The following is a 25,847-nucleotide window of genomic DNA, read 5'->3' on the forward strand; positions in this document are numbered from 1 at the left end:
ACTGCCACACAACCCACATTAGTTATTACTAAAATCTACTGCATGCTTAATAGTGGACAATGTCTTCTGTTTTTTCTTCAAACATACCTTTGGTGATTGTGGGCAAAAAAAAACAAACAAAAAAAAAAAAAAACTGATGTTTGTGATGAGCTTGTAGGTAAAGTTATCTTATGGTGACTGTTCCAGATTGTGCTTGTGCAAGCAATGCTGCCCAGTAGAATGGTGGACCACAGTCTTGTCCGCTTACCCCTCCTGCAATTTCTTTGTCCTAATATGGGGTTTGCTTCACCTTTCTGGCCAGCATACAAACAGTTCTGTCTAAAATGTGTTTGTTTGACAAGATCTGGTCTAGAATTTAAGAAGTCAGATAATGTATCATGCTCTGAAACGATCATCAGCAATTCCTACTAATAATTATCAGCCTGCCTAACAAATCCTAACAGTAGCTGGTTTGTTGCAAAGGTTGTGTTCATTTTGCCAGGGGTGCCTAAATCTTTGTGTATAATCATACCAACAAATCAGGGTTCAAATTTAAGTAATTAATATTTTAAGATTTTCTACAATACGTGTTTAAGGTGTATAGTTGTTGCAGTACTCAGACCAGGGACAGTTGTAACGTTCATTTCGTTAAACTATAAATTGTAGCAATTGTAATAATTAAATACTACTCTGCACTATTATATAGTATCCAAGAAAATCTGTGCTTTTCTTAGGGATGTCATAAACCAATTCAAAGTATTAATACTGGGGCAGATACTGAACTACTGAACTAAAGAATATGAATATTGCCATACAGGCTTGTGTAAAGAAGATGCATATCATGTTACAACTGTCCTTCTGATACCACTTTGCACAGCCTATGGTACATAAGTAGGCCTCTGCCTCAAGAGTTCACTGTTTACATAGTCTTAACCTAATTTATAGTGCTATAATGCTATTTTGGCTAACAAAAAATATACAATTGAAAATTGTATTTATACTGTTAGTTAAAAGTCATGAGTTTATTTCAGACCTCTGGTTGCAGACAAAAATGTAATATTTGACTCTACTTTTTTTGGCCTTAGGGTAAGGGTGACCCAATGATGGACTCAAACAAGACATGTGCAAACATCACGCATATCCAAGTGCATGCAAACCCAGGAAACCTGGTGGTTAGTGCCATCATGTTTCTGGCTGGTGTTGTTGGTAACCTGGCAGCACTGGCCATCCTCGGGGTTCATCAAAAGGAACGTCGAACCAAATCCTCAGTGTTTTGTATCTTGGTAACTGGACTTGCTGTGACAGATCTGGCAGGGACATGCTTGCTTAGTCCACCTGTGTTTGTGTGCTATGCTCATGCCACCTCTCTGGTTGGCCTGACAGACAACATGCGCTTGTGTGACCTCTTTGCCTTTGCCCTGACCTTTTTTGGCTTGGCATCCATGTTCATCCTGTGTGCCATGGCAGTGGAGCGCTGCCTGGCCATCAGCCACCCATATTTTTACTCAAAGCATGTGCGGCGAAGCTTTGCCAAGGTTGTTCTTGTCCTTATCTACCTTTTCACATGTGTTTTCTGCATACTGCCCTTCTTTGGCGTTGGCCGCCACAAGCAGTATTGCCCTGGCACATGGTGCTTTATTAAAATGGAGGTCACAGACGATGATATTGAGGATGAGAAGTACCACACACTTGCTTACTCACTATCCTATTCACTACTCATGGCTCTGCTCATTGCTGTGGTCTTTGTGTGCAATGGCTCAGTCATCGTCAGTCTGTGCCGCATGCATCGTAGCCAACTTACACGCCGTGGATCTGTGGTTTCAAATGGACGCAAGAAAAGGCTTGGCAACTGGTTTGGTCAAGGCGATGAGGAGATCGACCACCTTGTGCTGCTGGCATCCATGACTATCATCTTTGTCGTCTGCTCCCTGCCTCTTACTGTGAGTAAATAACTTGGTTATGTCTTGGTTATGGCTAGCACCAAATAAACTTAATGAAATTCATTAATGAAATGTAATGAAGAAGAAATTTGGGAAAATGTGTTCTAAATCTATTTATACCCCTCTTTTTCTATTTTATCCATCTGTTGAAAAATATGAATTGTTATAAATATAAAACCTTGGCAAATATTAATTTTGTAATACATCGTGTGTCCTGATGTCTTAAAGTATTGCAGTACAATATTTCTGCCACATTGCTTAACCCCAGATGCAGATCCTATGGATATGGTTACTGTCTCATATTTATTTGTAATCCCTGTCCCACTGCATCCCTTTTATTAATGAAGCTGAATAATTGGCCAATTTGGAATGCAGTTGCTCAATTTTAAAAGACTGTGTTTTGTAGTTATTTTCTTTTGAAGTGATGGTAAATTCGTACCAGTTAAGAGTTGTTTAGTCTGTAAGCATTTAAAATGCCTGAAACTCTCTAAACCTGTCTCAATAGTGCATGTCATTTTTGGGTTTAACTGTATGTTGACAGCAGAAAATGATCAGTGAAACTGTAACAAAAAGCCCTGACATTATTTTTGTACCTTCGTTCAATTCTGCATAGCCCACAATGGTACAAAAATTGTCTTAGAGTTTTTAGTATCTACATTATCTGTAGGTGTGCCTGGCCTCCTGAGACCTTACATAACAAATGCTAAAAGCCCTTGAATAAAACGGCTTAACACTTACTTGTATCTTTTTAAGCCTTTACCTGGAAGCTTCATTACAGGTCTGACAAGCCTGGCATGTATCTGTTGAGGACATATCGGGCATGTATTTACAAACGTTTGTATATTAAAATGCTATCAGATTTTCTTCCTTTTAAACTTAAATAAATTTGTATTTACTTGATGTTCACTTGTGAATATTACAAATCTAAGGTCTTGAAGCACTTACATATGTAAATGAGATGCTAAAGTAACTGAAGAATTTAGTGAGAAAGCTTCAAGTGGATTGAGACTGTGGATCATATTTTATAGATAGAAAGGATTAAGTGATGTGCTGAACCACTGTAATCTATTATTATTTTCTTTAGTTGGGTTTTTCTTTCTAATTCCATTTCTCACTGACACTAAAGATGATTAAAAACACACAATATACTGATCAAACTTGTCCAGACACAAATCAGTTCTAGGCCCAGAGCCAGAACCAACAACAGAGGTGCCCCCCATTGTCTCTGTACTTGTTTTACCTGTTTGGACAGTCTAACTGTAAATGTACTTCAGATGAGTATTCGTTTTGCTTGTTAACTAACACTTAACTACTGAACGAATAGCTCCATAAGAGCTTGAAATAAGAAATATGAGTAAAGCAGTGATTAAACCTGTGCATGGAATTTGTTTTTGCTCCCAGACACAAGTCAATATTGGATGTTATCATATAAGCAAATTCGCTGCACCACTAGATTTTCCTTACACACACCCAACACACAAATATCTTTCCTTATGTTTACCATCAGTACTGTAAAGCGTAATGTAGCACAGTATATAAGCATGTATGTACAGTGTATCACAAAAGTGAGTACATCCCTCACATTTCTGCAGATATTTAAGTACATCTTTTCATGGGACAACACTGACAAAATGACACTTTGACACAATGAAAAGTAGTCTGTGTGCAGCTTATATAACAGTGTAAATTTATTCTTCCCTCAAAATAACTCAATATACAGCCATTAATGTCTAAACCACCGGCAACAAAAGTGAGTACACCCCTTAGTGAAAGTTCCTGAAGTGTCAATATTTTGTGTGGCCACCATTATTTCCCAGAACTGCCTTAACTCTCCTGGGCATGGAGTTTACCAGAGCTTCACAGGTTGCCACTGGAATGCTTTTCTACTCCTCCATGACAACATCACGGAGCTGGCGGATATTCGAGACTTTGCGCTCCTCCACCTTCCGCTTGAGGATGCCCCAAAGATGTTCTATTGGGTTTAGGTCTGGAGACATGCTTGGCCAGTCCATCACCTTTACCCTCAGCCTCTTCAATAAAGCAGTGGTCGTCTTAGAGGTGTGTTTGGGGTCATTATCATGCTGGAACACTGCCCTGCGACCCAGTTTCCGGAGGGAGGGGATCATGCTCTGCTTCAGTATTTCACAGTACATATTGGAGTTCATGTGTCCCTCAATGAAATGTAACTCCCCAACACCTGCTGCACTCATGCAGCCCCAGACCATGGCATTCCCACCACCATGCTTGACTGTAGGCATGACACACTTATCTTTGTACTCCTCACGTGATTGCCGCCACACATGCTTGAGACCATCTGAACCAAACAAATTAATCTTGGTCTCATCAGACCATAGGACATGGTTCCAGTAATCCATGTTCTTTGTTGAAATGTCTTCAGCAAACTGTTTGCGGGCTTTCTTGTGTAGAGACTTCAGAAGAGGCTTTCTTCTGGGGTGACAGCCATGCAGATCAATTTGATGTAGTGTGCGGCGTATGGTCTGAGCACTGACAGGCTGACCCTCCACCTTTTCAATCTCTGCAGCAATGCTGACAGCACTCCTGCGCCTATCTTTCAAAGACAGCAGTTGGATGTGACGCTGAGCATGTGCACTCAGCTTCTTTGGACGACCAACGCGAGGTCTGTTCTGAGTGGACCCTGCTCTTTTAAAACGCTGGATGATCTTGGCCACTGTGCTGCAGCTCAGTTTCAGGGTGTTGGCAATCTTCTTGTAGCCTTGGCCATCTTCATGTAGCGCAACAATTCGTCTTTTAAGATCCTCCGAGAGTTCTTTGCCATGAGGTGCCATGTTGGAACTTTCAGTGACCAGTATGAGAGCGTGTGAGAGCTGTACTACTAAATTGAACACACCTGCTCCCTATGCACACCTGAGACCTAGTAACACTAACAAATCACATGACATTTTGGAGGGAAAATGACAAGCAGTGCTCAATTTGTACATTTAGGGGTGTAGTCTCTTAGGGGTGTACTCACTTTTGTTGCCGGTGGTTTAGACATTAATGGCTGTATATTGAGTTATTTTGAAGGAAGAATAAATTTACACTGTTATATAAGCTGCACACAGACTACTTTTCATTGTGTCAAAGTGTCATTTTGTCAGTGTTGTCCCATGAAAAGATATACTTAAATATCTGCAGAAATGTGAGGGGTGTACTCACTTTTGTGATACACTGTATAAGCAGGTGTATGGTAGTATCTCTCTGGTAGGTATGACTTCCACAGTATAAATACCACTAAAATGAAAACAGAAATAGATGATATACCCTACACATATAGCAAATAAATAAAACAAAATATTCTGTATATGCTTAGTTGTTATAGCCAGGCTTTGCAGACTTGGTGGCAAGCTACCAGCAGTTGGTATGCTAATAAATATGAATGCAGCAATAAGCACAGTTCACAGAAATGCAAGATTAGGTACCTGGTGAGCCCCAGGTTTTGGGCCAGTGACTGTGTTGGTAAGCTGATCGTTTTGTAAATTGATCACTGTGTAGGTTAATGTCGCAGCTGTGTGGGCTGCGTAATGAGTCTTCTACATGTCAATGCTGCACAAACACACACACACACACACACACACACACACACAGCTACAGACTTGCTTCAGGGAATAAGAGTGGTCAATTCTTTACAGTGTGGTTGCTTTAATATTGAAGTGGTGATTAAGAGCTTTTAAGAGAATTGCCTGCAATTTGATGATGTTTCAGGCAGATAACTGCAGGTCACCAATATTACATTTATGACATTACATTACATTTGTGTCTTGCTGTGACTAGCCCACACTGTCTCTTGCATGTATAAAATATTGTTGTGTGTGTTTTTCTTTTTTAAAGAAGTCCTCTGGAGTGTGTTAACAAGAGTGGCATTAGCTTGCCTGTGACAATCGATTTGTTTTGGTTAACTTTGATAATGACTTTTTTGCATTGTGTATTATGGGAGCATTTGCTCTTGGGACTTGGGCAGCAGCAGGGAGCCAGACAGAAACCGGTAAGCAGCCTCGATTAATGGAGTCTATATATAACAAAGTGTACTAATGCTGCCCCATCAAGGTGTGTTCCTAGCCAAGTGCTTCTGTCAGAGACATGATCCTAGCTCTCACTTACACTATATAGCTTATACTGAATAGAAATAGATTGTGGGAGGAGGCATCATATAACACATGCTAAGGATTCTAACACAGGAAACATTCCTCCAGAAATGAAAAATTTACCATGAACACAGCATATCTAACACTGGGTCTAAAATGTGAACAATAGGCAGCTAATGAGTCTTACATAATCCATGCTTACTGACTCAATAAATGATCAACTCTAAATGCTACAAAAGCTACAGTCTTTCTATCTAACCAAAAGTAGGACAGTAATGTTTATGAAAGACTCCAAAAGCACCACTCAACTACTAACCAGTGTAAGAGCCTCCTAGGTATAATAGCCACGATGTTGAATAAGCAAATGTGCAATTACATTAGCATTGCCCTAAAGAAAAAATGAAAGCAACACCAATAAACATTTGCTGACACAAGAATACTTCAGCACATGCCTTCATCAAGAACTTAGTGAGGCACTATGAGAAAACCCTAAAAGCCAGCTCAAACACATCTGTATGGGCAACCTAAATGTGTTATGTACCAAGAGAATAGGTAATAATGAGTCAGTTACCTATCGTACATGAATGACAACAAAATATCACACATGACTACCAGCAGGAACACAAGAGGAAGGGTCTAGACACTTAAATGTTGTCCAGCCAGAATAACTAATCATTTTAGAGATTTCCTAAACCAATACACAGTGTTCAGGGCTGATAAAGGCGGATCAATATATGGTCCAATCACCTGCCATAATGTATGCTGTGAATGCATGTGGGGTGGACTCAAATAACATAAATTATCTCCTCACACATAGGAACCAAATAATAGCTTAGAGGACCTTAAGAAAATGCATTAAACTGGACATGTGGATGTTGTAAAAACAGCAGGTTTAGCTTTTCCATGGCATGTACCAGCAGAAGGAAAACACAACACTTAGAATAAGACAAAGGCAGTAATCATGGCAGTGCCAGAACATGCACTTAGCACTAGATCAAAAAAGCCCATGAGTGTCTCCAGCAAATAGCAGCAGGGTGCAGCATACAGTGAGAGACACAATTAACTGGTAGAAGTCACATACAGAAACCACTGACAGTACCATGGGCTGTATTTTCACCAAGTCCAAATTGTTGGAAACACAAACCACCAAAAAAGGTGATGCATGACCTCCAGATACAGACAGATAAATTAAAAAGTATTAAACAAACAGGACAAAGTGCACGCATTACACATTTTTTGTTGATGTTGACTTGCAGTCTGCGGATAGGTAGACTGAGCATACCATCCATAAAGTGTCCGTGTCAAGCTACTAAAGTAGATTGCCAGGTCTGTTTTCAGACTCATCCATTTTTACTTGCTCAGACTCAGGAACAAACATACAAGAACAGAAATTGATTGATTCTTTTATTGCCACACATATTAGTGGTAAGTGAATATGGTTCAATAAGATAGACATTAGACAATACAATGCCCAGTAAACAACAATGGGTAGAGGTAAAAAATCTTTAAACCAGTACCAATGTAGAATGTTAAATGTTCTAGTTAGGAGCACTGTGACCCCTAAGCTGAGAATCAAATGACTTGCTGAAATGTTAAGATGTCTGAAAAAGGATTAAAACTACGTATTAATAAGTAGCATAAATACAATCCAAAGGACAGTGACTTAATATTTTAAGTAGTAGTGCTACTTTTGTTGGATTACATAATCGAAACAGCAGCTCAGTAATACAGCTCAGAAATTTATTTTGACTGGCTGTTTTTTTTTTTTTTTTTAATGATTTTTAAGTAATCTTACTCACATTCACGCAGTGGCCAATTTAATACTGCAATCATCCAATCTGATCTCCTCTCCAAGTAAGTCATAGCTGTGTATGTAGTGATTTTTGAAAATTATTATCATGAAAGTAAAGTTTTGACCACTCAGGTTTTCGATTCAGCATTCTATAGATTTTAACAGATTCTTTACATTACTGGCTAAAATGCAGATTTATGATTCAATGTACCCCAAACCATGACAGCCAGTATTGAAACATGCAGCCCTATAATTCACAGTAGCTCCTGTGATATGCTAGTGCTTCAGTAAACTTAAAATCTCAAAGGTTACAAGACTTCCTGCCTCTTGTTGTTGTATAATGCCAAGTTCACACTACACAACTTTCCTAGTCGTCAGGTCGCTGTACAGTTCACACTACACAACTGGATCTCTTGTAATCGTGAGTCTTTCAAATCGGTGTGGCTTTCACACTACATGACTGATCAGCGATAGGGGGTTTCACACTACACCATCTATCACCAACTGGAATCGCAGGCGAGCTTCTCTGGTCTCCCAAACTACGTTTTGTCACGAAAAAACATGCGAGAAGTGACGAATGGTCCAGATCCAGATATTTGACATGTTAGATATCTCTCTTCAGTTCGGATCGAGTTGTTAAGTAGTTCACACATAGCGATTGAGAGCCGAGTTTCGATCGAGTGAACGCTGAGTTGCTCCCGAGCCGGCAAATCTAGCGCAGACCAGTCGGCGAGCGAAAATCTGGGCAAAAATCGTGTAGTGTGAACTAGGCACAACACAACACGTTAACATATAACAATCACTTCTGCCTGCTAAGCCTTAATGAAAAAAATTTGTACAATCAATTTTCCAGACAAATCTGAGACAAAGTTCCCAATTTTCCAAGATTGTTCCCTCAGTTGAAATGTCTGATTTTTCATTTACTTCATTCCCAGAATCCCCTGGCTTAATGCAGAAACACACCCCTGAAAGGATGCCTCGGTAGACGACTGACTGGCCTATAACACCTTTTATTGCATTTAACTTGCTCAGTGTCTTTACATTTGTTCGACAATTTTAACATAACCTATGTTAGATTATTATTAGTAGTAGTAGTAGTGGTATTTACATTATTGTTCTTAAACAGAAATTCTTTTACAGAACTTTATTACTATTTGTGTTTTAAGCCTTTAATAAAATTCAGGGCTTTGGTTTAAAAAATGCCTATGAAAATATTAGTTCAGTTGGAATTAGCATGAAAAAGCTGTTATTAATAATTGATTTAAAAAAAATTGTAAGCAGATGGCAACTGCTTATTGTTTTCAGAATTTGGCTTCATCAAAAGCTTGATTAAGATTTTCTTAAGTTTCTCCCATAAGTTACATTTCTTGTTCATGTTAAACATCCTAAAATAAAGACTTGACTATGTTTAATCAAATACAACCAGATATAAGGTGACAGATACAAGATAAATGATGAATAAAAATAGTAGACAATAAACTGTTTTAGCATTTTGTAATATTGGTATTTTGAGAGGGGTGTAATCTTAAGTCCCTGGGCCATTTTCACCCCACAGTATACATTATATACTATATGCCTATTATGACAATGCATTACTGTGTGTATACGGTCTGCAAGATGAGCTTTGGTTTACTGTTTCATTCTGTTGCAACTGACAGGTTAAGAGATACAGCAACTGATGAACATTTAGGTTTAGATGTATTAAGCTGTTAGCAGTTGTAATCTTAGGTGCTTCTCATTACAAAAACATGTATTTGATTATTTAATTGCAAAAACATTTACCTGTATAATTTATATAAGTTACTAATTAATACTGATATTGTAACACAGATCAGTAAATACTGAAGCAGTAGTGAGTTTAATGTACTTTATTGCAGACTCAGTTTTAAACCCTGTAAAGTCTATAGAATGTCAGTCTAGTTATACTCAGCATGGAGAAAACGAAAACTCAGCTCAGTCTTGATATCTGTAAACAGTTTATTGTAAATACTTTATCTACTATAGAAAGATTACAAGAAAAGGAATAAAACAGAGGTCATGAGACGGTTAACACATTTAAGAGGAAGTAATGACACAGCCTGTTTCTTCTTCCTGTTTACTCTTCTGTCGATTTTGGCCTCAGTGGTGCATCTATCAAAAGCATAGATGCATAGTTTACTGATTGGGATTTTGCATAGAAGGCACCAAAAAAGCCCCTGGTTAAGATGATTGCTTTCCAAGATTATCTTGAGTGCTGATTGTTGTACACTTGGTGAATGGAAATATTTTAGAGGCTTTTGTTACTATTACTTTGACTCAGTAGTAGAAAAAAAGCTACAATGTGACTTTGTGATTTTGTCTTTTTAAAATCTGTAACTATTATTGACTAGTTGTGTCAGGCTGAACAGTGACTGTATAGTGTCTTCTCCCTAGCATAGTTTATCTCATTCTCATTTTTAAATGATTTGCATGTTGAATATGATTAATTTACAATTGTCATCAATAATTTCCATTGGGATAAATAAAGTGTCTATCTACAGTATGTAACTATCTAGACATCATTGTAAAGATGAAACCAGGTGATTTTGTTGGACATGCCTGGCTTTAAAGTTTAAAATTAAAAAAAAAATTTAAAAAAAATGAACTCTGCACTAATTTTACCCGCAGTCAATGTATAGTCAGGGTGACGTACAGCTTCTGTGTAAACATATACCATTGTTTAGCATTGTTAGCTCATGGCAAAGAGAAATTAGATTTTACATCAGAACCACACTGTTTAGCTTTTGTGTAGTAGAGAAGAATATAAGGTAGACACATCCAATGTCAATCCGTTGGAAGAAGTACTCTCAGCACTCACCAAGGAAAGGTCAACCTTTTTCACACGTTATAGTGTTTTAATGCATCTCTTTACTGGCTGACGTGAAAACAAACAGCAGTTTCACAATTACAGCAAATCATGCAGAACATAAAATGACTTGGATCTGCAGGTGTTTTATTGGAGCCTTGTACATTTGTCATCTGAACTTAATTTACAGCTTACAGGTTCTGTTTGCTGAACAAACGCACACCTACATTAGCCTTGACTGTTATTGCACAACCGTAATCCTGTACTGTTCATTTCTGCATCCAGGGACAAATTTATGACGGACCCGATACTCCTGTTTATAGCACCCTTTTTTCATCAGTATTAGGTTTTCTAATCCTGAGTTTTGATAGGGATAGCAACAGCTGCAGACAAATCATAAATTCAAAAGCTTGAAAGGCTTCATGTGATTCCTTCTGTGTCATAGACTAACTTGTTAATATAGCCCTTTTTTTAATGGGCCAGCAGTAGCAACCTGGTGGTAATGGTACAAAAATATGACTAAAGACGGGACCTAAAAATTTTATTTTCTATTCAAGACTCAAGATTGCCACCGCTAAGTGCTTCTGTTGTCTGTGTGAAACCGGCAAACCTGCTAGGAAAAAAACGCCAGCCAGACAGAATACTTGAGGCAGCCTTGGCCATATAAACCCCACTCTATATGACTTATTATTCAATCCAAATGTATAAATAAGTTTTATTTACACCTTAACCTGCTGAAATATGTTGTAATAAAACATTGAATTTTGGCTTATACAGTCCGTGTATTTGTGTTCATCAACGAGCAACAGTTTTCTCACGTTGACAGTCACTGATTTAGTCACACACCTGCTTTGACTTATTTCTATAATCCCTCCACTTGTTTCTCTACCCGCATACATTACACATATGACACTGGTTTGTACCATTTAAGAACCAGTTGAGAATGAGTTTCTGTGTTTTACTTCTTTTTACACCAGGGCTTAAGAAGGTTAAGCATCATGATGCTTTTCTAAACTGGTACCCAAATGCTTTTACAGGCACCCAACAGTAGCAGGTTGATTCCCAGGTGGGGCGGTCCAGGTCCATTCTGTGTGAAGTTTGCATGTTCTCCCTGTGGCTGCGTGGGTTTACTCCGGGTGCTCCGGCTTCCTCCCACAGTCCAAAGACATGCAAGTGAGATGAATTGGAGATACTAAATTGTCCATGACTGTGTTTGATATAACCTTGTGAACCGATGAACCTTGTGTAGTGAGTAACAACCATTTCTGTCATTAAGGTGACCAAAAAGTGTAAAACATGATGTTAAAATAAACAAACAAACTAAAGTAGCAGGACACCAGTACATTACAGATTATATCATTGTGTATACCCCCCTTTGACTTAACTGAAACTTAATTGAACCTCAAATCAATTTTGCATGAAGAAACAGCCTGTCATTCATCATAAACGTTGTGAATATTTTGGGTCACTCTAGGAAAAGTCATAAATGTTTTCTTAGCTGTTTGAAGATTAATAGTACAGTAAGGTGGATTTCACAGGCTGGGCACATGTTGCTGCTTAACACAGCCATAAAGATTTTTACCTGATACACAACAAAACCACTTTCTGCTGGCTGTGCCAAGCTTGACATAATAAACACTATTGACAATAGTGACTGACAGTATTGACTTACAGTATTGACAGTTTATTTAGATGCAGTTTTGTATGAAATGTATCTCCAACAGTTGGGGTTATAAAACTTTATTTTTTCATTTATCTAAAAGCGAATTAAATCATATTAGAGAGCTACGAAGCCACAACAAGTGATTCCTGCTATCTGAAATGTGAACCCGCTCTCCATACTTTACAGTTTACTAGTGGCCATGGTGTATTTTTTTTTTTATTAGCGGCACTTTAAAAAGGTCAGTGGCAGCCCGTACTCAGATTGAACTTCGAGGGCAGCTGCAAGCGGTAAAAACAGAGCGTCAAAGCGGTAAATGTACACTGCAATTCTAAAGGTAGTGCGATGGCCAGGTAAGTGGCACCACCTCATTTCTTAGGAAACAGTGGCACAGCCAGCTCAAAAGCCCTTTTAAACTGGTCTAGTACTAAGTCAGATTAAAACAGTGGCAATGACAGAAATCATTTGTAGTTAGTATTAAAGCATTTTACAGTGGTTGGTATGGATGACTGCAAAGTAGGCTTTCAAAATAGACCAAAGCCCAATTCCTAGTAAGTGACTCACCTATAACAAGCTTTTCTAATATCAAGGTTTAAAAAAAACCCTCATGCATTAAGTCCTGTAGGCCACATTGGCTATGATTCATGCATGGAATAAATGTAGAAAAAAAACTCTGTAGAATAGGCTTATTTGAGAACTTGCCAGCCTGAGGAGCTTATCTTACAGCAGTGGCCGGCTAGTTTACAAAAAAGAAATGTACTTTGGTATCAGCGCTTATTTAATATCTAATAGTATAATAAGTCTGGGAAAGAAATTTCTTCATAAAAGCCTGAAATATGGGAAATAGTTTTTCCTTCATGAGACCATTTTTTCTGATCCATTTCATACAGTACATTTTGTAGCTAATGTTTCTTCCCACTTGATGATTAATAGAAGCCTAGTTTAAGGCATCATTTATTTATAACAGAGCAAGCATGTAGTTGTAATAGACAAAACAATTTCAAACACATCCACTGCTCACGTCTAAAAGCAGGTTTTTATTTTTATATGGAAATAATCTATCTACAGTCACGTAGCGGTAGAAGAAATAGAAGTTCCCCTGACATTTAATGCTGATTGTTCTGTTTTTATTTCAAAAGTGAGCAGTCTGTTGACTGATTATTACTTATTATGAGCTTGTTTATCTTCATCAGCAGCTGACCATAACTCTGTTGACATTGACCATGTCCTATGTGTATCTAAACTAGGTGTGAACGGCAGTATCCTATAAGCCACATTTAAAGCTTTCATCATGCAGACGTGGGAAATTCCCTGAAATCGAGGCCAGTACATTTCATTATGACTATATACATGTGGTTCATGCTGTTTAACTGATTTGTGGCATGACCTAGAAAAACATTTCTGTGATCATCTTTTTTTACATAGAATAGAATAAAACACCTTTATTTGTCATATATACATATACAGATGTACAGTACAACGAAATTCTTTCTTCACGTATCCCAGCTTGTCTGGAAGCTGGGGTCAGAGCGCAGGGCCAGCCGCAGGATCAGCCATGGCCCCTGAGCAAGGCCCATTTTTAAATGGTTTTACTAAAAGGTATAATCAGCAAAGAGTTTGAAGAAATTAAATTAGCTAAATTAACTCTCGGGCAGCACGGTGGCGTGGGTAGCACTGTCACCTCACAGCTAGAAAGTCCTGGGTTCGATCCCCAGGTGGGCCGGTCCCGGCCCTCTCTGTGCGGAGTTTGCATGTTCTCCCTGTGTCTGCGTGGGTTTCCTCCGGGAGCTCCGGTTTCCTACCACAGTCCAAAAACATGCAGTCAGGAGACACTGAATTGCCCTATAGGTGAATGGGTGTGTGTTTGTGTGTGTATGTGTGTCTGCCATGCGATGGACTGGCGCCCCCTCCAGGGTGTTTCTGTGTGCCTTGCGCCCATTGAAAAGCTGTGATAGGCTCCAGCACAGCCACCTAACCATCCCCCGGCAACCCTAATTGGATAAGCGACTAAGAAAGAAAGAAAGAGAAAGAAATGAACTCTCGATAACTGTACCCTCTCTGGTCTGTTTTACACCTGGGTCTTGTTTTCTTTTCATGTACTTTAAGGGCTGGAAAAATCTGATATACTGCTTTATTCATTTTAAAGTGTGTTACCCTGATTAGGGTCATGGTGGATCAGACACCATTCATAAATACTGGGTACAAGACAGGTATATGCTCTCATCAGAGTACCAAAGATGAGGTTAGAGGAAACTGGAGTTTCCATAAGAAAACCCTCACTGACATGGGGAGAACTTGCGAAGCTTTTCATAGATAGTGACCAGAAGAAAGTAAAGATAAAGATCACTCTGACTATCAACAACAGATCAATTCAGTTTTCTCATTAATGTTAAGTTGTTACAACCTCTGCTTTTTTATATAAGATATATGCATAATTATACAGAGAGTAGAGGAAACTCTTGGACTGTTTCCCCAAACGTATGAAGGGCATGTTTTGCTGCTTCTCACCACTAAGTTCTTGTCATGGAGCCAGGAAGAATCTAGAGGTGTGTCTTTGTGTCAGCCTGTTTTTCTGGCTCCCGCTCACAGAACAGGTATCTGTCTTTTTATTGTATGGCTTAGTGTTGCAATTTGAAACTATAATACTTCTTGTAGCAATATATTTATTTAATGACAACACATGTGTAATGGTTGCTATACAGCAGATTAAATTGGTATCAGTTTACTTCTCACTAGGGATGTATCAATACCATTTTTTCCCAACCGAGTACAAGTACAAGTACATGTATTTTTGTACTTGCCGATACCGATACCAATACCTATTTAGAATACTGTTTTTTTTAAAAACAAAAACACACGTGAGAAGTGACGAGAAGTTTAATGATACCACGTCCAAAAATGCACGTCAACAAGTAGCGAGTGATCAAAGTGTTTGTGCGCTGATGTGATGAAATCAAGGAGGAAAAATAAATGAATCTGAGTGGATTTGGCAACACGAATAGCATGGATTGTTCTGTAGTGAGTTAGAGGTTAATAAATATTTTTGCAATGTTGGTGTTTTGTTGTTATGTTTTGTAGAGAACGATCAGGTCAGAAATACTGTAAAACGTGTGTGTGTGCCGGTGTATTCTGATATAAACTATATTATCCCCCTGTCCCACCTGTTTACACTCCTCTCCTGCGTTTCCCCTCACACCGTATCCTGCGTTCTCATTGGCTGCTCGACATGTCACTCATTCCCAGTCGCACATCTCAGATCAGATATCTGACGTGCTAGAAAACTCGATCCGGTCGGCGAGCGGTCGGCGAGCCGGTCGGATCGAGTTGTTGGATAGTTCACACTTAGCGATCGAGAGCCGAGTTTTGATCGCCGAGCGAACGGCGAGTTGCTCCAGAGCTGGCAAATCTAGCGCCGACCAGTCGCCGAGCGAAAATCAGGGCAAAAATCGTGTAGTGTGAACTAGGCATAACGCAGCAACGTGCACTAGGCACACGGTATCGGATGTTTAGTATCGGAGCCTCGTTTGTGAGGACGAGTACAAGTTAATGAGCGCGGTATCGGGCAAATACCCGATACCAGTATCGGTACTCATGCATCTTTACTTCTCACATATTGATGTACACTTAGAAAAAATGATGAACAGCTGATTGAGCTGAAATTGGCTTTATTTTAAGGCCATATTATTTTGTATTCTTATTAAAGATTATTAGACATAAAGAGGACAGTCAGGTTTAAATAACATCCAGGGCTGGAATCGGCTGTTCGGGCCTCTGCACAGACATGATTGACCATGTCTGAGGAGGGTGGCCAAACGGCTTAGTTACTAAGGAGTGGACGTGTAAGTGTGCTCTCAGTGGCAATCCCAAGCCCGGATAAAACAAGGAAGGTTGTGCCAGGAAGGGCATCCGGCATAAAACATGGTTTTACAAACAAGGTATGCTGACCAGAATGATCTACTGTGAAAACCCATACATATACAGAAGAAGCGGGAAAACACATTTCAGAGTTCAAATCTACATTTTTCTTGTCTTTTCATTCCTATGTATGAGCTTTAAATATAAGTGTATTTAACGTCACAAATTAAGAGTAGATAAATATACATGCCATACTACTGTTAACACTGTAGCTTTTTCTCTTCTTTAAGGTACGTAGTAACCCATAACTCACAAAAGCCTTCTAGTGTTGGGAGTAACTCAAAAGCCACATCGAACTTCAATGTTGAAGGTCACGTCTGAAATTGCTATGATGCTTGAAATACTTTTGTGAACTATTTAAAGAAATATTTTCTAAACTGTAAATACCAGAAGCGTATGTGTTTTTTGTCTTTAAACATTAATATCAGAAAGTTGGAACATTTTGTAAAATGCAGTAAAAACAAGAATCTCACTCACTTTCTTAACAGCTTATTCAATCGGGGGGGTGCTGGAGCCTATCCCAGCTTTTCAATGAGCGCAAGGCACACATTAACACCCTGGACAGGGCACCAGTCCATCGCAGGGTAGACACACACACACACACACACACAGACCCATAGGGCAATTCAGTGTCTCCAATTAACCTGACTGGATGACTGCATGTTTTTGTACTGTGGGAGGAAACCAGAACTCCCGGTTCCTCCACAGACACGGGGAGAACATGCACACAGAAAGGACCCGGACTGCCCCGCCTTGGGATTGAACCCAGGACCTTCTTGCTGTGAGGTGACAGTGCTACCCACTGAGCCACCATGCCACCGAAACAATAATCTGTAATTTGTTAGTGCTCTTCAACTTTTATTTCGCTGACAGAAGTATAGAGAAAAGATTGTCAATGCCTTTAGTGACCAACTTTATTTTGTACATTTTGTAACTGTAAACAATGACTAGGGTTTGACTCTGATGATTGCAAACACAAAGAAAAGGTAAAATGTTAATACAATGTTTAGGTTATACCTTTTTAAAACATTCCCCAGTATTAGCAAAATATGCAAAAGCCATGTTTCATGTTTAGGGGTGCATTAGTGCCCATGGCATGGATGACTTGTGTATGTTTAAAGGTTTCATTGATGCAACAGCGTATGTGATTTTAGAGGGACATGAGGGCAACGTCTTTTTCTTTCTATAATGAAAAGGAGAATCAAACAATGGCCAATCAAATCACAGACTGTTGAGCAGCTCAAGTCCTGTATTAAGAAATAATGGACAAAAAGCCTGTTTAAAAAACTGCAACGGATTCTTGTTTTTATTGCATTTTACAAAATATCCAAAGTTATCCAGAAATGGGGTTTGTAGTTTTGTTAATAAACTCCATGGTATTGAATTGGTAAAAAACAAAAATGCTGATTATGGTATCGAATACCCCAATTATAGTGTTATGACACCGTTTGGTAGAACAGTTGATTCATTATTTTTGTCTACATTTGTGATGAGGTTAACACATTTTCAGGCACATCAGATATGTATTTACTAATACCGTTAATGTTAAAATAGTAATAGTAGTAATAGTAATAGTAATCTGATCAGTTCAGTTTTGTTGTCTGTTTTATTTATTTTTAGATGTTTAGAAAGCATACTCACACACGCATGTTAGGCATGTTCATATGTTCTTCCTGATACACACAAAATGAAAATGAGATCACAAAAGCTCTGAAATAATCAAATGCCTACTATACATTGTTCCCAAACATATTGGTTTGAGTTTGAGTAGACTGTGGACCTGCTTTCCGTGACATTGACATGTTGTGGTATGAGAATCTTTCCATCTTTGACCCTTAAAACTGTCTCATGAGTTTTTTTCTCTTAAGTTTGTTCAGCATGTTTATCTGAGTACATACATGGAGAGGTCATAGCCAGTTCCAAGCTAGTTTGCTATATGCTTGTTTTAGTTACTAATGATTGTTCTGTATGATGTGCAGCATCCGTTAAGTAGATCAGTAACATTTAGCTCTTTTAGAAGTCGACTTGAGCTTCACATGCCATACAGCCACATCTTCAGCTGCCAGTCTGATTTAACACTAGGACTGTCAAAATCTGGGGTGTCATAAAAGTGTAATAGAATATAATAGTGGGTGTAATAGGAATGATTCTAACAGCTTTTAGCAGAAAGGAAGCATAAGGGGATTAAAGGGAATAAAAAGTCTCTTAGAACTGAACCTGTCAGAAGAGCCAGTGCAATCATTTGTTTAGGTGCTCAAAATTTGTACTGGTGTCTCATTTATAGTTTAGAATGTAAATGAAAATTGGTTTTCCCAACATGGCAAGCTGCTCAGAGTGCCCGTGACAACCAAGTTTTCGAGAAAGGATAAGCCCGAGCTGTTTGAGAAGTGATCACAGCGACAGGAATAAGCTAGATTAACAACATCACAACGTAGATTGCATTATCAGGGGCTAGTTGGATTCAGGCGAGAGAGAAATTGGAGAGCATTGGAGAAATCTGACACATTTGTGCAGCCAACCACTAAAAAAGCGACTATGCCGCAGTGACATGACATGACATATGTTTCTTGTTGCATATTGTGTTGCGTATTGTGTAACATGGCATTGCACAATAAGACTATATACTTTGTAAAAGCTTTCAGTAAATATGCAATGCATGGATTAAATGATTAAGATTAATAATGAGATTTATCTTAATCGAGGTGACTTTCAAAAAAAGCTGCACAATCAAGCTGGGGTTTTGATGGATTGTGTCTGTGTCAACATGATCTTGCAATTAAGCCCAAAATCAATCTTGCTTATGGACCTGAGTGTTTCAAGCATAAACACAAGGGGCAACTTTCTTTCTGTATGTCTAAGTATGAGTCATGAATACGTAGGAAGTAAGAACAAAGATTGTGTATGAGGTCTTCATTGATTTACTTGTAAAAACTAATGGAGGACTCATGAATAAACATTGAAAGCACTTTGGAAACAATTTTGAGTCATATTTAATGGAAAATAAATGTTCTGAATTGGGTTTATTGATTTACCACAGTGCATACCACCCAGACCATAAGCCTGTACTTGCCTGCACTGTATGTTGCTCTCGCTTTCTAATGCCTATACAAATATTTGAAAGCCGATCATCATTAAATAATGCTTGTGTGTATTTGTAATGCATGGTGAAAACCTATTAATAATATATGAGTGTTAGTTCTGCATACAGTTTATTCACAAATGTGTATCCTAATGCAACTTAGTTTTACTTCTTTTTTTATTGCTTCTATTTCTTTCAATACTTTGACCTGAACTGATAAAGCATCCACCTCTGCTCTTTTGTTTATGTAGAAATTTATTTTTAGACCATTTGTGTGGTTGTTCATGACTTCTACATCCCAGCCAGTACAAACAAAAAATAAACACACCAAATTAGAAACCATAAATCCTACTGATAACTAGTGGGTTACAGAATTGTGAACCCTTAGAGAACAGATATAAATCCTATAGGTCAGCAGTGTTTCCTTAAAGCATGTTTGCTTATGATGTTATAGCCGTTCTGCCCCACTCCATTATCATACAATATGCATCTGGCTCATCAGCCTCCGTCCTTACAGAAGCTCTTGTAGAACAGACTGACTTTGCTGCATTACAGTAAGTCGAGTGCAGCTCAGACCTGCTTTTCAGATAATTTCCCTTCACCAGTCCACTGAATATGCTAATGTATGTCCACCTTGTCTGTCTTGTTGCCTCAGCATGTCTTTGTGTAATTATCCCCAGCAGGAAAGGACAACAGCTTCTGAATTGATCTGACGGTTGGGTTACGTGTTCTTACTGTTTGATAATCTTCTCAGTGCATGTGCAGCAGGCATGACCAGGCATTTGTCATGAATGTATTAGGGGATAAAACATTTTTAAATAAATGAATGAATGTTCACCTGTAATGAGACTAACAGGGAGATTTACTGACTCACGCCTAGAAGAAATCTAGAGCAAAGGTGAATAGAAACCAATGTATCCAGAGAAATCTCACACTGACACAAGGAGAGCATGCAAAAACTCCTCACAGTGATCTGAGATGGGGATATGATCCATTAAGACCCACGTTGCTGTGCAGCACTCACACTTCCATTAGATTGCACAAATTTGGTTGCATTTTTGTCTGTCTATTCATGTAGTGTGTTGCTTTTAACTCAAATACTGGTCATCAATAGGCCACTGTCTCTAATATGGAACAAGATCATCTAAATTGTTTGCAAAGACTTATTTTTGGTCGTCAGTAGCTTTTACTGCACCAAAACAGTGGTAGCCTGGTGGTAGCCTTATGGGTAGAGCTTTGGGCTATAAACTGAAAGGTTCGAATCCCAGCTCAGTCATGCAGCCACTGTTGGGCCCTTGAGCAAGGCTTTTAACCCTCTCTGCTCCAGGAGCCGTACGATGCCTGACCCTGCACTCTGACCCCAACTTTCAAAATAAGCTGGGATATGCAAAGAAAGAATTTCGTTGTACTGTACATAGTATATGTATATATTCTATTCGACTAAAACATTGGTTATGTTCACACTTAAATATTGAGATCTCTGTGTAAAGGTACTGGTTGTATGCTGTGTGTGTCTTCCTAGGACACTCCGCTTTCCCAGTACTCAGCTACTGCAATTAAACTGTAAACAATAACTAAATAAATGTATTGACATTTTAACATGCTAAAATCACTTCTAAAGCCACTGTAATGTTTACAAGCTCATCTGAGAACTGTAAATCTAAACCCATTTCAGCTGTGTGTGCTGCACATGAATCAAAAGTTGAACGGTCAGAATGACTTCTACATTATTTTTGGAAATGAAGTTAATGGAGCAAAAATAAGTTTGGGAAAAAAAGAACACAAACTCCTCTTTACTCCTAATTGACTGCCGTTGTATTTACCCATCACCCCCTACTCTCCTTTCTAATGAGTCCTTACACCCACCTCCTCCGCATTTCCTCCACAGCTCTTTTTGTTTTTAAAATAAATACAGTGGGGCCAAAAAGTATTTAGTCAGCCACTGATTGTGCAGGTTCTCCTACTTAGAAAGATGAGAGAGGTCTGTAATTTTCATCATAGGTACACTTCAACTATGAGAGACAAAATGAGAAAAAAAAATCCAGGAAATCACATTGTAGGATTTTTAAAGAATTTATTTGTAAATTATGGTGGAAAATAAGTATTTGGTCAATAACAAAAGTTCAACTCAATACTTTGTAACATAACCTTTGTTGGCAATGACAGAGGACAAACGTTTCCTGTAAGTCTTCACCAGGTTTGCACACACTGTAGCTGGTATTTTGGCCCATTCCTCCATGCAGATCTCCTCTAGAGCAGTGATGTTTTGGGGCTGTCGCTGGGCAACACGGACTCCACAAATTTTCTATGGGGTTGAGGTCTGGAGACTGGCTAGGCCACTCCAGGACCTTGAAATGCTTTTTACGGAGCCACTCCTTCGTTGCCCGAGCGGTGTGTTTGGGATCATTGTCATGCTGGAAGACCCAGCCACGTTCCATCTTCAATGCTCTCACTGATGGAAGGAGGTTTTGGCTTAAAATCTCACGATACATGGCCCCGTTCATTCTTCCCTTAACACGGATCAGTCGTCCTGTCCCCTTTGCAGAAAAACAGCCCCAAAGCATGATGTTTCCACCCCCATGCTTCACAGTAGGTATGGTGTTCTTGGGTTTTTCTTCTTCCTCCAAACACGACGAGTTGAGTTTTTACCAAAAAGTTCCATTTTGGTTTCATCTGACCACATGATATTCTCCCAATCCTCTTCTGGATCATCCATAAACTCTCTGGCAAACTTCAGACGGGCCTGGACATGTACTGGCTTAAGCAGGGGGACACGCCTGGCACTGCAGGATTTGAGTCCCTCTCGGCGTAGTGTGTTACTGATGGTAGCCTTGGTACTTTGGTCCCAGCTCTCTGCAGGTCATTCATCAGGTCCCTCCGTGTAGTTCTGGGATTTTTGCTCACTGTTCTCATGATCATTTTGACCCCACGGGATGAGATCTTGACCCCAAGGGAGATTATCAATGGTCTTGTATGTCTTCCATTTTCTTACAATTGCTCCCACAGTTGATTTATTCACACCAACCTGCTTGCCTATTGTAGATTCACTCTTCCCAGCCTGGTGCAGGTCTACAATTTTCTTCCTGGTGTCCTTCGACAGCTCTTTGGTCTTGGCCATGGTTGAGTTCGGAGTCTGACTGTTTGAGGCTGTGGACAGGTGTCTTTTATACAGATAACGAGGTCAAACAGGTGCCATTAATACAGGTAACGAGTGGAGGACAGAAGAGCTTCTTAAAGAATAAGTTACAGGTCTGTGAGAGCCAGAAATCTTGCTTGTTTGTTACTGACCAAATACTTATTTTCCACCATCATTTACAAATAAATTCTTTAAAAATCCTACAATGTGATTTCCTGGATTTTTTTTTTCTCATTTTGTCTCTCATAGTTGAAGTGTACCTATGATGCAAATTACAGACCTCTCTCATCTTTCTAAGTAGGAGATCTTGCACAATCAGTGGCTGACTAAATACTTTTTGACCCCACTGTAATTAAATAAAGAGGAAGCTGCACTGAACTCAACAGTTATATCTTTAGAGATCTCTTCACTTCCTATAAGAGGCTTTTATACTTTTATACTGTAAGATTTGCACTTTGTTCACCACAAGGCTAGGCGAATATTGACGCTCACTGAAACGTTTAAACTTGTGACATGATACACACCAAAACTGCTTATTGATGGCTGTGCTGCTGAGCACCACGCTTGAAATAATAAACACCATTTTCAGTATTGACGGACAGTATTGACGGACAGAATTGACAGTTTATTCAGATGCAGTCTTGTATGAAATATCATATAAACAATTTGTCTCAATGGCACATACCAGATTTGGCACAGTTTTTTATATATATATGTATTTTGTTTATGCATTTTCTCCCCTTTTTCTCCTGACTTTTAGCGCGTCCAATTGCCCGACTCTCCACTAATGCCGGCCCCGGCTCTGATTTGAGGAGAACGAAGCTAACCCACATCCCCTCTGACATGTGGGCAGCAGCCGTATGCATCTTTTCACTTAAACTAGACGAGATCAGCTGCGGATCAGATCTGTGTACGGAGAGACACACCCTGATCCGCACTCTTATCCGTCTTAATGCCCAGCCGCTATATGAACAGGCCAATCGTTGTAATTATCAAAATTAAATTAATTAGATTGACAGCAATCTTTCCATGTAAAAATAGTCATAGTTGTAAACTCTTGTTAGCTTCATGTTACTATTTTCTCTTCAGTGTAGTGTGTGCCAGTCGTACTCTGGGGTGTGTAAAGTGGCCAGATTGCGGGCTGGAGATCATATTTGATTACAAACCAGAACTACGATGCAGAGTAATGCTTAGCAATCTTATCTGCCTTATTGGGTCATTTGTGTATCAGTGCCAGGAAGAGGCTGTACATTTCTCTCTTCACCACAGACATTTTACACCACTTAACCCTTTAAGGGAGGGGTGCACACCAAATTCTGGTGGTGTTTTTCTTTAATGAATTAAGTAACCAGTGTGGCAGACTCTCAGGCAAGTTGTTTTGCCTCATTCGGTAAAATTACACCAGATTTAAACAGTGCGTCAAGTTAAGCTGTTGGAAATTGAATCATTAGGAAAAAAACAGTGGAGGTAGAAAGTTTGTAGTGCAGTAGTGTAAAAGAGGAAGTAAAAGCATTTTCTTATAGCTGCTACTTTCACATTTGTGAAGTGTTAAAGATTTAAAGTTTAGCCACTTTGAGAGCAGTGCAAAGATATTTGACACTAAGAGAGCACTGACAAGTGCACATCCAAAGACTAGGCTGTTTCCCCCTTTAACCATAGCCGATCATGTCTGTGTAGACGCAAGACCAGCTGATAGCATGGTTGAGCTTTAAACCCTGGATCTGGACTGGCGTATTTTACTGCAGTGGCACCCGAGCACATTAAGATTACTGATGATGTGTACAGACAGGTTCTTCATCAAGATCATATTTATTATAGCTTAAAATTAAGTTTCTTAGGAGAGTTGGTTAGTGTATGCATTTTAATTGACTATGCAATGTCAATGTTTAAAGTTAAACAAATCTAATCAAGTTATATTTAATTGTTGTTCCAGTTCATTTAAAAGCTGTTTAGTTCAGGGCTGAGGTCAGGGCTCTGTGCAGGCCACTGTAGTTTCGCTTTTCTTCATGTCTTTATAGACCCTGCTTTGGCAAAGGGGCACAGTCATGCTGGAACAGGAAAGGACCTTCCCTAAACTGTTGCTGCAAAGTTAAAAGCATATAATTTCTCTTGTACTGTTTAATTGATTTATTGCGCATGTTAGCGAGTTGTGGCTGCAACACATAAAAATTAAAAAATTACAAGGGGTGTCCCAATACCTTTGTTCATAGAGTGTATCTTTATATATATATATATATATATATATATATACAGTGTATCACAAAAGTGAGTACACCCCTCACATTTCTGCAGATATTTAAGTACATCTTTTCATGGGACAACACTGACAAAATGACACTTTGACACAATGAAAAGTAGTCTGTGTGCAGCTTATATAACAGTGTAAATTTATTCTTCCCTCAAAATAACTCAATATACAGCCATTAATGTCTAAACCACCGGCAACAAAAGTGAGTACACCCCTAAGTGAAAGTTCCTGAAGTGTCAATATTTTGTGTGGCCACCATTATTTCCCAGAACTGCCTTAACTCTCCTGGGCATGGAGTTTACCAGAGCTTCACAGGTTGCCACTGGAATGCTTTTCCACTCCTCCATGACGACATCACGGAGCTGGCGGATATTCGAGACTTTGCGCTCCTCCACCTTCCGCTTGAGGATGCCCCAAAGATGTTCTATTTGGTTTTGGTCTGGAGACATGCTTGGCCAGTCCATCACCTTTACCCTCAGCCTCTTCAATAAAGCAGTGGTCGTCTTAGAGGTGTGTTTGGGGTCATTATCATGCTGGAACACTTCCCTGCGACCCAGTTTCCGGAGGGAGGGGATCATGCTCTGCTTCAGTATTTCACAGTACTTATTGGAGTTCATGTGTCCCTCAATGAAATAAAACTCCCCAACACCTGCTGCACTCATGCAGCCCCAGACCATGGCATTCCCACCACCATGCTTGACTGTAGGCATGACACACTTATCTTTGTACTCCTCACCTGATTGCCGCCACACATGCTTGAGACCATCTGAACCAAACAAATTAATCTTGGTCTCATCAGACCATAGGACATGGTTCCAGTAATCCATGTCCTTTGTTGACATGTCTTCAGTAAACTGTTTGCGGGCTTTCTTATGTAGAGACTTCAGAAGAGGCTTCCTTCTGGGGTGACAGCCATGCAGACCAATTTGATGTAGTGTGCGGCGTATGGTCTGAGCACTGACAGGCTGACCCCCCACCTTTTCAATTTCTGCAGCAATGCTGACAGCACTCCTGCGCCTATCTTTCAAAGACAGCAGTTGGATGTGACGCTGAGCATGTGCACTCAGCTTCTTTGGACGACCAATGCGAGGTCTGTTCTGAGTGGACCCTGCTCTTTTAAAACGCTGGATGATCTTGGCCACTGTGCTGCAGCTCAGTTTCAGGGTGTTGG

At 39.4% G+C, this 25,847-nt stretch overlaps 1 protein-coding gene across 1 annotated transcript in view; it reads left to right on the forward strand.

Moving 5' to 3' along the window:
* Positions 1–1,082: 1,082 nt before the first annotated feature.
* ptgir (prostaglandin I2 receptor) overlaps positions 1,083–25,847 on the forward strand; it is a 41,645-nt gene continuing 16,880 nt past the window's right edge. The window contains exon 1 of the mRNA XM_063017005.1: positions 1,083–1,919. Coding sequence (XP_062873075.1) covers positions 1,083–1,919 — 837 coding nt within the window. The remainder of the gene's footprint in view (positions 1,920–25,847) is intronic.

The sequence above is a fragment of the Trichomycterus rosablanca genome, chromosome 20, assembly GCF_030014385.1.
Source record: "Trichomycterus rosablanca isolate fTriRos1 chromosome 20, fTriRos1.hap1, whole genome shotgun sequence".
Lineage (NCBI taxonomy): Eukaryota > Metazoa > Chordata > Actinopteri > Siluriformes > Trichomycteridae > Trichomycterus > Trichomycterus rosablanca.